This window comes from Bubalus bubalis, chromosome 20 (assembly GCF_019923935.1).
Source record: "Bubalus bubalis isolate 160015118507 breed Murrah chromosome 20, NDDB_SH_1, whole genome shotgun sequence".
Lineage (NCBI taxonomy): Eukaryota > Metazoa > Chordata > Mammalia > Artiodactyla > Bovidae > Bubalus > Bubalus bubalis.
Window position 1 is genome coordinate 38,619,481 of NC_059176.1, and position 18,107 is coordinate 38,637,587.

Genomic DNA, 18,107 nt, shown 5'->3' on the forward strand with positions numbered 1-18,107 from the left:
AAAATCCTGGACCTGATGGCTTCAGTGATGAATTTTACCAAACGTGTAAAGAACTAGCACCAGTCCTTCTCGAAATTTTCCAAAAAATTGAAGAGTAGAGGTCTTTGTAACTTACTCTATGAAGCAAGCATTACCCTGATTCCAAAACCAGACAAAGACACAAGAAAGAAAATTCCAGATTGATATTCCTTTTGAACATTGATGTAAAAATCCTCAACAGAATGCTACCGCACGAAATTCAGCAGCATGTTTAAAGGATTATACACCATGACCAAGTGGGATTTGTTCCTAGAGTGCAGTAATGGTTCCACATATGTACACCAATCAGTTTGATAGATCACATTAACAGAATGCAGGTGGGCAAAACATGGTCATCTCAATCTATACAGAAAAACATTTGATAAATTTCAGCAATCTTTCATGAAAAGAAAATAATACTCGACAAACTAGGAATAGAAAGAAACTATCTCCACATAATACAAGCTTTTCCTCTAACATCAGGATAAGGCACGGATGCCCACTTCTGCCACTTCTATTCAACATAGTACTGGAAGTTTGAGCCAAAGCAATTAGGTGAGAAAAAGAAATAAAAGGCATGGAAATTGGAAGGGAAGGAGTACAAATTTTCTGTTTGCAGATGATACGATCTTATATGTAGAAAACCCTAAAGATTGAACACACGAAAAAACCTGTTAAGACTAATTGAATTCAATAAACAACAATACAAAGCTCACAAGAATTAGTTGCATTTCTATAACAGTGAATAATCTGAAAAGGAAATTATGAAAATTCCATTTATAATATCATCAAAAAGAATAAAATACTTAGGAATTAACCGAGAAGATGAAAGACTTGTGCAATGAAAAGTACAAAACATTACCAAAAGAAATTAAAGAAGGCATAAATTGGAAACACATCCCATGTTCATGGATTACAAAACTTAATATTGTGAAGATGTCACTACTACACAAAGCAGTCTCTAGATTACTTGCAGTTTCTATCAAAATCCCAAAGACTCTCTTTTGCAGAAGTAGAAAAGCCCATCCTTAAATTCACATGGAATCTCAAGGAATCTCATATGGAATCTCACATAACCAAAACAGTTTTGAAAAAGAAGAACAAAGTGGGAGGACTCACACTTCCTGATTTCAAAATTTACTACAATGCTACAGTAACAAAATAGTGTGGTAATGGCATGAATACAGACATATGTAACAGTGGAATAGGATAGAGAGCCCAAACTTAAACCCTTGCACGTACAGTCAAATGATTTTTGACAAAGGTTCCAAGACCATTGAATAGAAAAGCATAATCTTTTAACTGGATATCCATAAATGAAACAGTGAAGCTGGGCACTTACCTAACATCTTAATTTAAGATAGATCAGAGACCTAAATGTAAGACATGGAATGATAAACACCTTGAAGAAAAGACAGGGCAAAAACTTCCTGACATTGGATTTAGCAAGAATTTCTTTGGATATGACACCAGATGCACAGGCAATAAAAGAAAAAGTAGACAAATTGGATTATATGAAAATTTTTTTATTTGTGCATCAAAAGAATATCAATAGAGTAAGGAAGCAACGCAGAGAATGGAAGGAAATATTTGCAAGTCATATATCAGTTATATGATATCTGATATCCAGGAACTATGGAAAACTAAAACTCAACAACAGCAAAATAACCACATTTTTAAAATGGGCAAAGAACTTGAATAGAGATTTCTCCAAAGAAGTAGTACAAATTGGTCAATAAACACGTGAAAAGATGCTCAACATCTGTATAGGGAAATGGATATCAAAACTACAATTAGGTATCCCTTCACACCCATTGAAATGGCTACTATAAAAAAAGTACCAAGTTTTGGTGAGGATGTGGAGAAACTGAAACCCTTGTGCATCATTGGTGGGAATGAAAATGGTATATCTGCTATAGAAGATATTATGACAGTTCCTTAAAAATTAAAAATAGAATTACCATATGATTAAGGAATTCCATTTCTGTTTATATATCCAAAAGAATTGAAAACAGAGTTTTGAAGATATGTTTATACACCCAGGTTCATAGCAGCATTATTCACGATAGCTAAAATGGAAGTAACTCAAGTGTCCATCAGTGCATAATTGATAAACAAAATATGATATATACATATAATGGAATAATGCACAGCCTTAAAAAGGAAGGAAATTCTACCATATACACAGTGTGGATGAACCTTGAGGACATTATGCTAAGTAAAATAAGCCAGTCACAAAAAGACAAATAGTATACAATGATTCCACTTATCTTGCATACATAGAGATCAGAATTATGGACACAAACTAGAATGGTGGTTGCCAGGGGGAGAAGGAATGGAGAGTTATTATTTAATGAGTCTAGAGTCTCAGTTTTACATAATGAATGAGTCATGGAGATGGTTGGTAGTGATGCTTGTATAACATGAATGTATGTAATACCATTAAATTGTACACTTAAAAACAGTTAAGATGGTAGACTTTATGTGTATTTTGCCACAATGGAAAAAAATTGGGGATGGGGGTAGATAATAGCTCTTCCAAAGGTATCTGTATCCTAATCTCAGAACCTATAAATGTGTTATCTCACATGGCAGAAAGAATTTTGCAAAAATGATTAAGTTAAATATTTTGAGATAGAGAGTGTTGTCTTGATTACCCAGGTGAGCCCAGTGTAATCATCAGTTCAGTCAGTTCAGTTCAGTCGCTCAGTCGTGTCTGACTCTTTGCAACCCCATGAATCGCAGCACTCCAGGCCTCCCTGTCCATCACCAACTCCCGGAGTTCACTGAGACTCACATCCATCGAGTCAGTGATGCCATCCAGCCATCTCATCCTCTGTCGTCCCCTTCTCCTCTTGCCCCCAATCCCTCCCAGCATCAGAGTCTTTTCCAATGAGTCAACTCTTTGCATGAGGTGGCCAAAGTACTGGAGTTTCAGCTTTAGCATCATTCCCTCCAAAGAAATCCCAGGGCTGATCTCCTTCAGAATGGACTGGTTGGATCTCCTTGCAGTCCAAGGGACTCTCAAGAGTCTTCTCCAACACCACAGGTCAAAAGCATCAATTCTTCGGTGCTCAGCCTTCTTCACAGTCCAACTCTCACGACCATACATGACCACAGGAAAAACCATAGCCTTGACTAGATGGACCTTTGTTGGCAAAGTAATGTCTCTGCTTTTGAATATGCTATCTAGGTTGGTCATAACTTTCCTTCCAAGGAGTAAGCGTCTTTTAATTTCATGGCTGCAGTCACCATCTGCAGTGATTTTGGAGCCTAGAAAAATAAAGTCTGACACTGTTTCCACTGTTTCCCCATCTATTTCCCATGAAGTGGTGGGACCGGATGCCATGATCTTTGTTTTCTGAATGTTGAGCTTTAAGCCAACTTTTTCACTCTCCACTTTCACTTTCATCAAGAGGCTTTTTAGTTCCTCTTCAGTTTCTGCCATAAGGGTGGTGTCATCTGCATATCTGAGGTGATTGATATTTCTTCCGGCAATCTTGATTCCAGCTTGTGCTTCCTCCAGCCCAGTGTTTCTCATGATGTACTCTGCATAGAAGTTAAATAAGCAGGGTGACAATATACAGCCTTGACGTACTCCTTTTCCTATTTGGAACCAGTCTGTTGTTCCATGTCCAGTTCTAACTGTTGCTTCCTGACCTGCATACACATTTCTCAAGAGGCAGGTCAGGTGGTCTGGTATTCCCATCTCTTTCAGAATTTTCCACAGTTGATTGTGATCCACACAGTCAAAGGCTTTGGCATAGTCAATAAAGCAGAAATAGATGTTTTTCTGGAACTCGCTTGCTTTTTCCATGATCCAGCGGATGTTGGCAATTTGATCTCTGGTTCCTCTGCCTTTTCTAAAACCAGCTTGAACATCTGGAAGTTCACAGTTCACATATTGCTGAAGCCTGGCTTGGAGAATTTTGAGCATTACTTTACTAGCGTGTGAGATGAGTGCAATTGTGCGGTAGTTTGAGCATTCTTTGGCATTGCCTTTCTTTGGGATTGGAATGAAAACTGACCTTTTCCAGTCCTGTGGCCACTGCTGAGTTTTCCACATTTGCTGGCATATTGAGTGCAGCACTTTCACAGCATCATCTTTCAGGATTTGAAATAGCTCAACTGGAATTCCATCACCTCCACTAGCTTTGTTCGTAGTGATGCTTTCTAAGGCCCACTTGACTTCACATTCCAGGATGTCTGGCTCTAGGTGAGTGATCACACCATCATGATTATCTGGGTCATGAAGATGCTTTTTGTACAGTTCTTCTGTGTATTCTTGCCACCTCTTCTTAATATCTTCTGCTTCTGTTAGGTCCATACCATTTCTGTCCTTTATTGAGCCCATCTTTGCATGAAATGTTCCCTTGGTATGTCTAATTTTCTTGGAGAGATCTCTAGTCTTTCCCATTCCTCTATTTCTTTGCACTGATCGCTGAGGAAGGCGAAATTTCTTATCTCTTCTTGCTATTCTTTGGAACTCTGCATTCAGATGCTTATATCTTTCCTTTTCTCCTTTGCTTTTCACTTCTCTTCTTTTCACAGCTATTTGTAAGGCCTCTCCAGACAGCCATTTTGCTTTTTTGCAGTTGTTTTCCATGGGAATGGTCTTGATCCCTGTCTCCTATACAATGTCACAAACCTCATTCCATAGTTCATCAGGCACTCTTATCTATCAGATCTAGGCCCTTAAATCTATTTCTTGCTTCTACTGTATAATCATAAGGGATTTGAAAGGGATTTGATTTAGGTCATATGTGAATGGTCTAGTGGTTTCCCCTACTTTCTTCAATTTAAGTCTGAATTTGGCAATAAGGAGTTCATGATCTGAGCCACAGTCAGCTCCCAGTCTTGTTTTTGTTGACTGTATAGAGCTTCTCCATCTTTGGCTGCAAAGAATATAATCAATCTGATTTCGGTGTTGACCATCTGGTGATGTCCATCTATAGAGTCTTCTCTTGTGTTGTTGGAAGAGGGTGTTTGTTATGACCAGTGCATTTTCTTGGCAAAACTCTATTAGTCTCTGCCCTGCTTCATTCTGTATTCCAAGGCCAAATTTGCCTGTTACTCCAGGTGTTTCTTGACTTCCTACTTTTGCATTCCAGTCCCCTATAATGAAAAGGACATCTTTTTTGGGTGTTAGTTCTAAAAGGTCTTGTAGGTCTTCATAGAACCGTTTAACTTCAGCTTCTTCAGCGTTACTGGTTGGGGCATAGACTTGGATTACTGTGATATTGAATGGTTTGCCTTAGAAACGAACAGAGATCATTCTGTTGTTTTTGAGATTGCATCCAAGTACTGAATTTCAGGCTCTTTTGTTGACCATGATGGCTACTCCATTTCTTCTGAGGGATTCCTGCCCACAGTAGTAGATATAATGGTCATCTGAGTTAAATTCACCCATTCCAGTCCATTTCAGTTCGCTGCTACATTCACTCTTGCCATCTCTTGTTTGACCACTTCCAATTTGCCTTGATTCATGGACCTGACATTCCAGGTTCCTATGCAATACTGGTCTTTACAGCATCGGACCTTGCTTCTATCACCAGTCACATCCACAACTGGGTATTGTTTTTGCTTTGGCTCCATCCCTTCATTCTTTCTGGAGTTATTTCTCCACTGATCTCCAGTAGCATATTGGGCCCCTACTGACCTGGGGAGTTCCTCTTTCAGTATCCTATCATTTTGCCTTTTCATACTGTTCATGGGGTTCTCAAGGCAAGAATACTGAAGTAGTTTGCCATTCCCTTCTCCAGTGGACCACGTTCTGTCAGACCTTTCCACCATGACCCGCCTGTCTTGGGTGGCCCCAAGGGCATGGCTTAGTTTCATTGAGTTAGACAAGGCTGTGGTCCTAGTGTGATTAGATTGACTAGTTTTCTGTGAGTATGGTTTCAGTGTGTTTGCCCTGATGCCCTCTTGCAACACCTACCGTCTTACTTGGGTTTCTCTTACCTTGGACGTGGGGTATCTCTTCACGCCTGCTCCAGCAAAGCGCAGCCGCTGCTCCTTACCTTGGATGAGGGGTATCTCCTCACCACCGCCCTTTCTGACCTTCAATGTGGGATAGCTCCTCTGGGCCCTTCTGCGCCTGCGCAGCCGCTGCTCGTTGGACGTGGGGTAGGTCCTCCCGGCGGCCGCCCCTGGCCTCAGATGTGGGGGCGTTGGGTAGCTCCTACCGGCCGCCGCCTCTGACCCTGGACTTGGGTAGCTCTTCTCGGCCCTTCCTGCGCCGTCGCAGCCTGGCACTCTCCGCCGCAACCCCAGATCTCGGACGTGGGGTAACTCCTCTTGGCCGCCGCCCTTGGGGCATAGGGTCCTCCCGGCTTCTGCCCCTGACCTTGTACGTGGGGTAGCTCCTCTTGGCCGCGCTTAGTGCGCTGGTTGCAGCCACCGCTGCGCTTAGTGCGGCCAGTCCTTATAAGTGAGATGGGAGCAGGAAAGTCAGTGTTAAGAGAGGTATTTGAAGATGCTGTGCTGCTGACATTGAAAATGGAAGAAAGGGCCAGGAACCAAGGAATGCACTGTACTATAGAAGTTGTAAAAGCCAAGGAAAAAAATTCTCTCCTACAGCCTCCAAAAGGAACAAAGCTCTGGTAACACCTTGATTTTAGCCTAGTGAGGCTTGTTTTGGATTTTTGATTCCCAGAATTTTAAGAAAATAAATTTGAGTTGTTTTTCAACAACTGCTTGCATGTGTACCTGCTCAGTCGCTCAGTCTTGTCCAGCTGGACTCCATGGATTGTAGCCCACCAGGAATTGTAGTGCTCTGTCCAAGGACTATTCCAGGCAAAAATGCTGGAGTGGGTTGCCATTTCCTACTCCATGGGATCTGCCTGACCCAGGAATAAAACTCACATCTCCGGTATTGGCAGGCAGATTCTTACTACTGTGCCACCTGGGAAACCCTTTGAACAGCTAGTTTGTGATGATTTATTCCAGCAGCGATAGCAAACTGATGCATATACCTGCCTACTTGTTCTTCAGTCACTAAGTCGTGTCCGACTCTTTGTGACCCCATGGACAGCTGCATGCCAGGCTTCCTTGTCCTCTACTCTTTCCCAGAGTTTGCTCAAATTCATGTCCGTTGAGTCAGTGATGCTATCTTAGCATCTTATCCTCTGTCACCCTCTTCTCCTTTTGCCTTCAATCTTTCCCAGCATCAGGGTCTCTTCCAGTGAGTCGGCTTGTTGCATCAGGTGGCCAAAGTATTGGAGCTTCAGCGTTAGTCCTTCCAGTGAGTGTTCAGGGTTGATTTCCTTTAGGATTGACTGGTTTGATCTCCTTGCTGTCCAAGGGACTCTCAAGAGTCTTCTTAAGCACCATCGTTTGAAAGCATCACTTCTTAGGCACTAGGCCTTCTCTATGGTCCAACTCTCACGTCTGTACATGACCACTGGAAAAACCATAGCTTTGACTATTTGGACCTTTGTCAGCAAAGTGGTGTCTTTGCTTTTTAATATGCTCTCTAGGTTTGTCATAGCTTTCCTTCCAAGGAGCAAGCATCTTTTAATTTCATGGCTTCAGTCACCATCCACAGTGATTTTGGAGTTGAAGAAAATAAAATCTGTCACTGTTTCCACTGTTTCCCCTTCTATTTTCTATGAAGTGATGGGACTGGGTTCTACGATCTTATTTTTCTGAATGTTGTGTTTTAAGCCAGCTTTTTCACTCTTCTCTTTCCCCTTCATCAAGAAGCTTTTTCATTCCTCTTCACTTTCTGCCATTTGAGTGGTATCATCTATATATTTGAGTTTGTTGATATTTCTCCCAGCAATCTTGATTCCAGCTTGTGAGTCATCCAGCCTGGCGTTTCACATGATATACTCTCCATATAAGCTAAAAATAAGCAGAATGACAATATACAGCCTTGACGTACTCCTTTCCCAATTTTGAACCTGTCAGTTCTTCCATATAAGGTTCTAACTGTTGCTTCTTGACCTGCATACATGTTTCACAGGAGACAGGTAAAATGATCTTGTATTCCCATCTCTTTAAGAATTTTCCAGTTTGTTGTGATCTATACAAAGGATTTTGTGTAGTCAGTGAAGCAGAAGTAGATGTTTTTCTGGAATTCCCTTGCTTTCTCTGTGATCCCAAGGATGTTAGCAATTTGCTGTCTTTCTTCTGCCTTTCCTAAACCCAGCTTGTACATCTAGAAGTTCTTAGTTCACATACTGCTTAAGCCTAGCTTGAAGTATTTTGAACATAACCTTGTTAGCATATGAAACGAGCACAGTTGTATGGCAGTTTGTACATTCTTTGGCACTGCCCTTGTTTGGGATTGAAATGAAAACTGACCTTTTCCAGTTCTGTGGCCACTGCTGAGTTTTCCAAATTTGCTGACATATTGAGTGACATAGGGAATAGTATGAAAAGGCCCCTGTTAGACTATAACCTTCTGTAAGGCAAGGGCCTGGTCTTCCTTGACTTTGCATTACAGGTGGTCATCGTTCCTGGAGCACAGGTACTTTGGCTTTTTAAGCAAAGAGTATATGACAGATAATCATGTCCTTTTTGCTCACCACAGAGTCTGATTCTCAGACTATCCCAGTACATAAGACCCCACAGCTGGAATACCTCTCTAAGAAATAATTCACTTCTCTTTGAACAGTGAAGTTCACATTCATCATTGGGTGGGACAGTGACTTAACTCCGTCCACCCCAAGCCCTATGCAAACATTTGGGCAGAGTGTTCTGGGTTCAGAGACTAAAACGGAAGGTTCTAACAAGATACCTCAGGGATTCTAGATCTAAAGAAGGGAGCAAAGGCCAAATCTCAGAAGCTCAGAGAGCTGTCTAGAAGATCACCAACACTGAAGGGCGTCAAGGTGGTTGTTACCACACCAGAAATCTGGGACCAGGGATACAAGAACCAAGATACCAGCAAGCCAAGAACAAGTGGGGAAGGGGGGTTATAGTGTCTGCAACTCTCAGAGCTGCCTTTTTGGGCCAAATAGGACCTAATACATAGTTTAAAATCTCAGAAACGGATTCATTTTGATATTTGGCAAAACTAATACAGTTATGTAAAGTTTAAAATAAAATAAAAAAAAAAAATTTTAATGTAAAAAAAAAATAAATAAAAAAATAAAATCTCAGAAATGGAATGGATGGCACTTGATTCATACCCACACAAATTACTGCTTTCTTTGCCTAGCTATACTCTCCTTTAAGGCAAAGTAGGGTTTTCAAGAACTGTGCAGGAGTACTGATTGTATGTAACTTTTAATGAACAGAAATGAGTATACCTAATTTTAGAGACCAAAAACACTTTAAAATCCAGTAAAATTGAGAATATCTTAGGGTGTAACATATAAAATTTCAGATCTGATTTTTCATATCTTCCATGTATTTTGAAAAGAAAACTTTATAACCTGTGCCTGATATGAATAAGGCCTTTTACTTTTTTATTATAAACATTTAGGCTTAAAGTGATTATAGCTGACATTTAAGACCAACAGGAGCCAGTGGCCTGTTCATGGACAAATTATCTGTATTTCAGACTAAATCAAAAGTAAACATTCTCTAAAGTCCTTTCAGGTCTACATTTGTCCTGTGGAAGTCAAATGAAGTCAACAAGCCCTCTCTCTCCCCTCCACTCTGTATATCCTATAGTCTCACTTTGAAATGAATCATCCTTTCCACAAAGCAATATTATATACATTTTGAACCATTTCCACATCTGAGTTCTTGAATGCCTTGACTTTTCCGAATCAGCATTTTTATTTCATCAGAAGAATATTGCAAAAGATCCTGAGTTATGTTGTTTTATAGTTTCGTGTTTTCCTAATTGGGGGGGCAGGGGGAGTGGGGAAGGGGTGGAGAGAAGAGAAACTACTATGATCTTCACTTGCTGCCTTTTTAAAAAATTTATTCTTTTGAAGAAATAGTAGCAGTGAAGTCATATCATTTCAAAAATGCTTGCAAAGAGTAACTATTACAAAGTGATCTAAATGATAATGCTGTATCCCTGAATATCTGCATTTGAATATGATGATAATCAGGTTAAAAACAGCACAGGCAGTAAGAGGGAGGTCACCATGCTGAATCACAGAGCAAATCGCAGAAAAACTCTTGTCACCAGCCATGATGTCACTCAGCTCCAAGCTTCTGAAAGCCTATTAGAAATTAACTTTAGGGAGAAATGTCTTCTGATTGTCATTGGTTCTAAAAGGCATTGGTTAAACAAACACAGACCCCTTTTTGGAATCTATATAATAAACTCAGGCACATTAATCTCCACTTGGAGAGATTAATCTCTACTCAGTCTTTAGTCAAGGTCTGACCCCTAACTCTTAGGGCTATAATGGAAGGAAGGGCAAACTAAACTGACATTAGCTAGCAGTTTGTGTAAAGGTTCAATATATCTCTAAGCAAATAAATAACATTTCTTAACTTTCTGTTTTTATTGAGTCCCATAAGACAGAAGATGTCTCTCTATGATGATACAGAATTACATTACAGTCTGTGTAACTTGTTTAACAGTTTATCCCAAGATTTAATTTAAGAGAACACATGGAGATAAAAGAAGAGGTCACCTATTTGGCCTAATGTTTTGGTGTTTGGACAAAGCACCGCCTTTAAAGGGTCAGAATTTTTGGTGGTACCCCTGCCTTTGCCACTGACAAATATTTATGACCTCAAACATCTCACTGAATCTCTGAGGGTCTCAGTTGTGTCCTGCGTGCAATCAGGAGAAGCATACGTTCTCCACCAACTGTGAGGAACTAGGAATGCGGCACGGTGGAAGGTGTGCGTGGAGTTAGCAGGTCCTGCCGTGCAGCTGAGACGGTGGTATTTCATAAGAGCTGCTCTTGAGAAGAGAACAAGTGTCAGCGTCATGCCACGCTCTTAGCCATCCCAGCAATAGTGCACAGTCAGGAAGTGCATGCTGTGGTTACGAAGAAAACTCTGATGAGACTAGCAAATCAGAATGAATAAAATAATCCCTTTAGGGATAAGTTATGGATTAGAAAACCAGACAAGATACTAGAAGCTTGCCAGCCAGCACTTTCAAATTTGTAGTTACTTAGTGGCATCTCTTCTGTGCTTCTGGGCAAGTGTACAAGATAAGCGTAGATCTTCAGTGCCTCTCTCTTCTTCTAGATTCCTGTTGAAAGGAACAATAACAGTAGAAAAGGGAAGGTCAGGAGGAACCTGAGTTAGTGTTGAAAGTAGGGAAGGGCATCAACCTGTGACAGAAACGTAAAGACATGTTGTCCCATGAAGGAAGGTGACTGACCCCCTTGGAACAACACTAAGACCTGAGCACTTGTGCAGTGGGTAGAGCACATGGCCGCTGCAGCTACCGACCTTCCGTCTCCGATTCAGACCCTGGGAGAAAAAGTGAGGCCTTCTCTCCAGGCATTTCAGCACAAAAATCTCCCTCCATTCCATCAGCTCTGACAGTGACACGTGCCATCCCCAAACCTTGCTGAACCATCAGAGAAATAGAATGTACCCTTTCAGATCAGAATGTACCCCTTACCTTAGACCTATTCACCCTTGAGCCAGAGTGAATAGGAAGGGGGCCCCACCTGAAGCATGTTGGCTGTGAGAAGGGGAGAGAAACCTGGATGTAGTTTCTAGGGGGGAAAAGGAGGTGAATGAATGCTTGCCAGATGCACTTACTTATTAAACTCTAGGCTCATGGTCACTAGATACTTCATGTATACCTGAGTTCAAGAGTGAGACAAATTTAACAAACCCTCACCAAAGAAATGGACATGAACTTGGGCAAACTCCAGGAGATAGTGAGGGACAGGGAGGCCCGCAGTCCGTGGGATCATGGCACGACGTGGCGACTGAACAACAGCACTTCCCATTGACTTTAGGAATCGTTTGCCACTACCACTGCTTCTTGCTTATCCAGAGCATTGCCTGCCATTGTTGCTAAGCTGACTCCAAGGTGGTTTGTATAAAGCTAATCCAGCACCAGCTTGTTCTTGGCAATCTGGCCCCTGCAACCTGTCCTTCCAGTGCTCCTTGAGGACAGAACTGTGCCTTCAAAAGCAGCTGAAGTGTCTCCCTGTCACAGTATACCAGCACACTGCTGGGTTTTTGAGGCCTCATGCTTTCCTGATAACTGCTTCCCCTGAGAAGACCCCCAAGTGTATCCAGAAAGCAAGCCATGGTGTTCCTGACTTCCGAGTCTCAGCAGCTCTCATGGACTCTGTCCAGTTCCTGCAGACCTGGAGTCTAAACACAGCGGGGCTGCCCAGACTGCAGAGGGCCCAGGGGCAATAGCGGCCTCAGCACTGGCCGCAGCGTGCTCCCTTGCCACTGGCGCAGCAGCCTGGCCTCCCAGCTGGAGAAAAGGGCAGGCCACGGTGCACCGGGGTGGGGGAGGGCTGCCTTTATTCCTTGAGGTTTCTTGTTACCTCCCTACACAACTCACATGGTTTGCTTTTAACGGTCTGCTTGTCTTGTTCCATTTGACCTGTAAAAATGCTAACATCCTTTAAGTAGATTTCTCTTAAAGACTTGAATTCGTTTCTTTGTCAGGTCGTACAGCATATTTGACGATAATCGCCAGGATCCCACAGGGCTGGCAGCTGCTCTTCAGGCCACAGACCTGGCTGGAGTTCTGCACATGCTCTACTGCGCCCTCTTCCACGGCACGGTCTCAGACCCCAGCGCTGCGAGTCCCAAGGAGAGCTATGCTCAGAGCACAGTCCAAGTGGCCATCCAGAGTTTGCGTTTCTTCAACAGCTTCGCAGTTCTTGATCTGCCTGCTTTCCAGGTACCAGGAGTTGGTTAACCAACCAAGAGTTAATAATTTCATGTAGATATGATGAGAGGTTCTTCTCCTGGAGTGGAGTATCAGGAATAAGCTACAATAACGGGAATTACAGTACATGCTATTTATTAAGCTACTATATTCTGGGAACTGTATTAAGTGCTCTGCATATGCTTTCTTATTTATTCTCATGACTGCCCTCCAAAATATTATTATACCCATTTTACAGATGGGAATGCTGGCAGTTAAGTAATTTCCCAGGGCTACACATAGCTGAGCCAGGACTGGTACCCGTGGTTATATGAAGCCCAGCCTATGCCACTCTGCTACTTACAAATCTTCTGTCTTGATTTCTTTAGAAAAACCATTATCATCCTATAAACATTTAAATATTAAGGAAAGTAATGGTTTCTTATATAAGCAGAACCAAAATTAGATAAATTGTTTTGATTGATGACTTTCTATGGGTGATTTAACTGACTGGTGTCCAATGTAAAGTACATGCATAGTTAAATGTGCAAACCCCTATAAATTAAGTTTTTATAGCTAAAGAAAGAAAAATTGCTTTGTGCTGCAACACCAGACTGTCAGCTTAGAAACAGATTTTTTTTCATGTAGGAAATTTAATTTTCAAAAACACTGAACCTTTGGAACAGAGCAAGCCCCAAGGAGTAGACTTTCTCTTTCAGTTTATTAACTGTCAAGTGATTTCATTAAAAAAGGAACAAACTTGGCAGATGATGAACCCATAATTTAGATGAATTGCTTTGCTTAAAGGGAAAAAGGTTACAGAGATACAGACGTATGAAAAGTGTGGTCTTTGGCCATGGCAAAATGGAAGAAACACTTCTATTTTGTAGCTAGTGACAAATGTAATTCTTGTTCTCTTGACAGCTGGAAATTATGAGTCAATTGTACCACTGGATTCAGTATCTTTCAACTTTGTAGAGTTAGTTTATCCCTCCCAAGAACAGAAGTCTCTTCCTTGGGGTTAATGCTTTTCAGTTTTCAAAGCTCTTAAACTAGCCTGAGGTGGTAACTACACAATATGTAAAGTTCCGAGCGGTTACAGCTGCACCTTTAACAAGAGAAAATGCCAGTAGCTCTGGCCTCTGGGTTGAACATAACATTTGTGTTTTATGAAGACTCAACCCCACTATGTTGTATCTGGAAACAGCTTGGAAATCAAGATATGCTCATTTTATGTCCTCAGAATATGGGGACCAACAGGCTACCCATGGGCTAGATCCAACTAGAGTGATTTCTTTTGTTACCAGGGATTGTGAAAAGCAAATAACAAATAAAAAGTATTCCTCAGTTTCTGGTTTTATGGGTCTTCTGACCAGGATTTATTTTGCTGCAGGGGGCTCCACTTCATACACGAGCATTTCCATTAAGTGGGCCATTCCATCAGTCACTCTGAGTGTCAGGGAGCCCCAGGTGCCTGCCCCACCCTCACACCTCCATGAGCTCACAGCCTGTCCAGCCTCACTCAGAAGGAGAACCACACAACTCCTTCCAGCTCTGCTCCCTCAGGGCCGTTAGGCACAATGGCCAATAATGTGAGAAAAATGTAAAATCTATTTCTGGAGCTCTTCATGCCAAACTAAGATAAAAACCAAGATTTCTCCTCTCTAGCTCGTTGCCTCATCAAGCCCAAAATATACCCCCTACTTGAACCACGTTTGCTTCAACCTCAGGAAAGATACCAAGGTGACTCAGGAGTGTTCCAGCCATTCTTAGAGTGAAATGCCCACCTCCTGAGTGGAATGTCTTTTCTTGGCTGGTACCCAACAGTTCTTTTGCTTCTTTCTCCTCTGTCCTTCCTGTTACTCTGTATTTCTCTTAATTCTTCCCTGCTGTATCTTCTTTTCTTGATCTCTTCCCTGACTCCCCTGTCTTCTTTTATTTTAGTCAATTTTGCCATCACAATTTCTCATTCTCTCCCCAGACACTGTTTCCAGGTTCCCTTTTCCCCTTAACCATGGGCCAGGAAGGCCTGCGGGGGCCTTTCCTCTTGGCTGCCATCCTTTTGGTGCTCAGAGTCCAGCACGTGTTTTTCTCTTACTCTCATACGTCAGGATGTGCAGGGACCCAGATGCCTGGAATTGCTAGCCTCAGGGCCTTTAATATTTAATACATCTACCAGTGATTACCTTATTGCACCAGTTACTTTTATCCATTTAAAAACAAACTTAGTGGGGTAAACAGCAACCATTTTATCATGATCATAGATTCTGTGGGTCTGCAGTTCCAGCAGGGCTTTTAACAGTAGGGGTGGCTCGTCACTACTCCACGATGTAGGGCTTCCGCTGAGGGGCTCGAATCCTGGGGTGGAGAGTGTGGAGAGAAGGAGCAGGTTGACTCAGATAGCTGGGAACTGAAATCAGCTGGAGGCTCCTTCACTCTCATATTTTATGCCCAGGAATCCTCAAAGACCGGATTCACCGGGACTGCTGGCCGTAGACTCTACATATGGCTTCGCTACGTGACTTGGGCTTCTCAGAACATCGTTGTGTCTGTGTTCTCGGTAGGAGTATCCTGAGAGGAAACTTCTGGAAAACATGTGCTCCCCAAGGACCAGACAGAAGCTGTATGGCTTTTTATGACCTGGCCTCTGAAGTGCTATAGTTATATATCAGCCATACTCTATTGGTTACAGCTTTCCAGATTCAAGAGAAGACATAGGTCCCTTCTCTCAAAGGGAGGACTGGCAAAGGTTTATGGTTGTTTTCTTAACCAACCACTGTAGTCTGTTTAGCATGCTAAAGCAAAAACATCTTTCCACACAGACATTATTGATGTAGATAGACATCTGATCAAGTGTGCAGTGCTCAAGTAAATGTGGTACAAATATACAATATTTGCATTGTAAAGCGATGGGTGAGTTTGGGAGAAAAGTATTTTTATGATAGATATGGTCAGAGAAGCTCATATTCTAGTTCATTAAAACAACTTATTGTCAAAAGTAAGATTTTAGCAACTGTGTTTATAATAAGCACTGGATCACTTCTCAGCCTTTTGGCTAAGATCAAGTATAACAAACACAGAAAAAGAGATTTTAGATACAATATGGGTTTGACCTCAGAAAAAATCTGGGAGACAGTTTATGAACTGCCTGGAAGGATCAACGGAACTGAAGAAAACTGAAATGAGATCAGTGGTCTGACCCTCTGAAAGGTTAGACAAGACAACGTGAGACATGTCAACAGGTTGAGTCCCAGTGCATCACAGCAATGCATCTCTGCAGAGCTGTTACAGAGAAACATCCTCATCAAGACCTCTGGGTCTGGAGTCAGACTGACCTGACTTTGAGCCATCACACTACCAAGTTGTATGACCTTAGACAAGTCATGCTGCTAAGTCACTTCAGTTGTATCCGACTCTGTGTGACCCCATAGACGGCAGCCCACCAGGCTTCCCTGTCCCTGGGATTCTCCAGGCAAGAACACTGGCGTGGGTTGCCATTTCCTTCTCCAATGCATGAAAGTGAAAAGTGAAAGTGAAGTCACTCAGTTGTGTCCAACTCTAGCAACCCCATGGTCTGCAGCCCACCAGGCTCCTCCATCCATGGGATTTTCCAGGCCAAAGTACTGGAGTCGGGTGCCATTGCCTTCTCCGAGACAAGTCATATGAGTCCTTAAACTTCAGTTTCTTATTTTTAAAGTAGAGATTAAAAACACTTACCTCACAAGCCTAAGGATTAAATGAGACTACATAAAAGCACTGTGCTAGCTAGCTTGCTCCTTGGAAGGAAAGCTGTGGCAAACCTAGACAGCATATTAATAAGCAGAGACATCACTTTGCTGACAAAGGTCCATATAGTCAAAGCTATGGTTTTTTCAGTAGTCATGTACGGATGTGAGTTGTTGTTCAGTTGCTCAGTTGTGTCCGACTCTGCAACCCCATGGACTACCAGCATGCCAGGCTTCCCTGTCCTTCATCATCTCCCAGAGTTTGCTCAAACTCATGTCCATTGAGTCAGTGATGCCATCCAAACATCTCGTCCTGTCATCCCCTTCTACTCCCATCTTCAGTCTTTCCCAGCATCAGGATCTTTTCCTATGAGTCAGTTCTTCACATCAGGTGGCCAAAGTATTGGAGCTTCAGTTTCAGCATCAGTCCTTCCAATGAAGATTCAGGGTTGATTTCTTTTAGGATTGACTGGTTTGATCTCCTTGCAATCCAAGGGACTCTCAAGAGTCTTCTCCAACACCACAGTTAAAAAGCATCAAATCTTCAGTGCTCAGCCTTTTTTATGGGCCAGCTCTCACATCCGTAAAGGACTACTGGCAAAACCGTAGCTTTGTCAACACAGACCTTTGTCAGCATAGTAATATGAGAGCTGAACCATGACAAAGGCTGAGCACCAAAGAATTGATGCTTCTGAACTGTGGTGTTGGAGAAGACTCTTGAGAGTCCCTTGGATTGCAAGGAGATCAAACCAGTCAATCCTAAAGGAAATCAACCCTGAATATTCATTGGAAGGACTAATGCTGAAGCTCCAATACTTTGGACACCTGATGCAAAGAGCCAGTTCATCGGAAGAGACCCTGATACTGGGAAAGATTGAAGGCAAGAGAAGAAGGGGATGGCAGAGGATGAGATGGCTAGATAGCATCACGGACTCAATGGACGCGAATTTGAGCAAACTCCAGGAGACAATAAAGGACAGAGGAGCCTGGTGTGCTGCAGCCCATGGGGTTGCAAAGAGTCAGACACGACCTAACGACCGAACAACAACAAAGCTAGCACATAGTAGGCCCTGTAGACTGACTCAGATTCCAAAGGGGTAAAGAATTTACCCAATGTTGCATCTTGCAGGTGTTGAATCAGAAGGTTAAGTATTGAGTGCCGCATTCCCACTGTTCCTGTACCTTTCTTCAGAGCCATAAACCTACGTAATTGTTTTGTGTGACAACGTGTTGCATAGTGGTAACAAAAGGTTATCCATTAGAATATTTTCTTAACTGGTTCCATTTCATTGTATACTAATAAGGCTGTCAAAATATTTTTCTCCCTTCAGCAAAGACTTTTATTTCACTCTGAATTCATATTGGCACAGATGGCCTTGAGATCCCGGGTATTGTATATTGCATACTCTTTGACAGTTTTTACAATTGAAGGTGGTCTCAAGAAACAAATCAATGTACTGACTTGGCAATTAATTCTGGCTAAAAAGGAAATATGGTTTCCTTGAAAAATTGGTTTAATTTTTATATTCAAACTTGCATGCCCCTTGACCTGCTCTTATCAGTAAAGGTTAAACAGAGGGCACTGGGTCACAGCAAGCTGGACACAACTAATTAAATAAGGGCTGAGCTGAGAAGGTGTCACTCCT

The 18,107-nt window shown here is 42.1% G+C and overlaps 1 protein-coding gene across 7 annotated transcripts in view; it reads left to right on the forward strand.

The window, feature by feature from the left end:
• The window catches only part of SCAPER (S-phase cyclin A associated protein in the ER), a 414,652-nt gene that overhangs the window by 364,573 nt on the left and 31,972 nt on the right, over positions 1 to 18,107 (forward strand). For 6 of the 7 annotated variants that reach the window (XM_044933045.2, XM_025271383.3, XM_025271385.3 and 3 more), the window contains one exon: positions 12,532 to 12,769. In XM_044933045.2, coding sequence (XP_044788980.1) covers positions 12,532 to 12,769 — 238 coding nt within the window. Of the gene's footprint in view, positions 1 to 12,531; positions 12,770 to 15,191; positions 16,121 to 18,107 lie in introns of those variants that run through there. The other variant, XM_025271386.3, reaches the window with a different exon arrangement.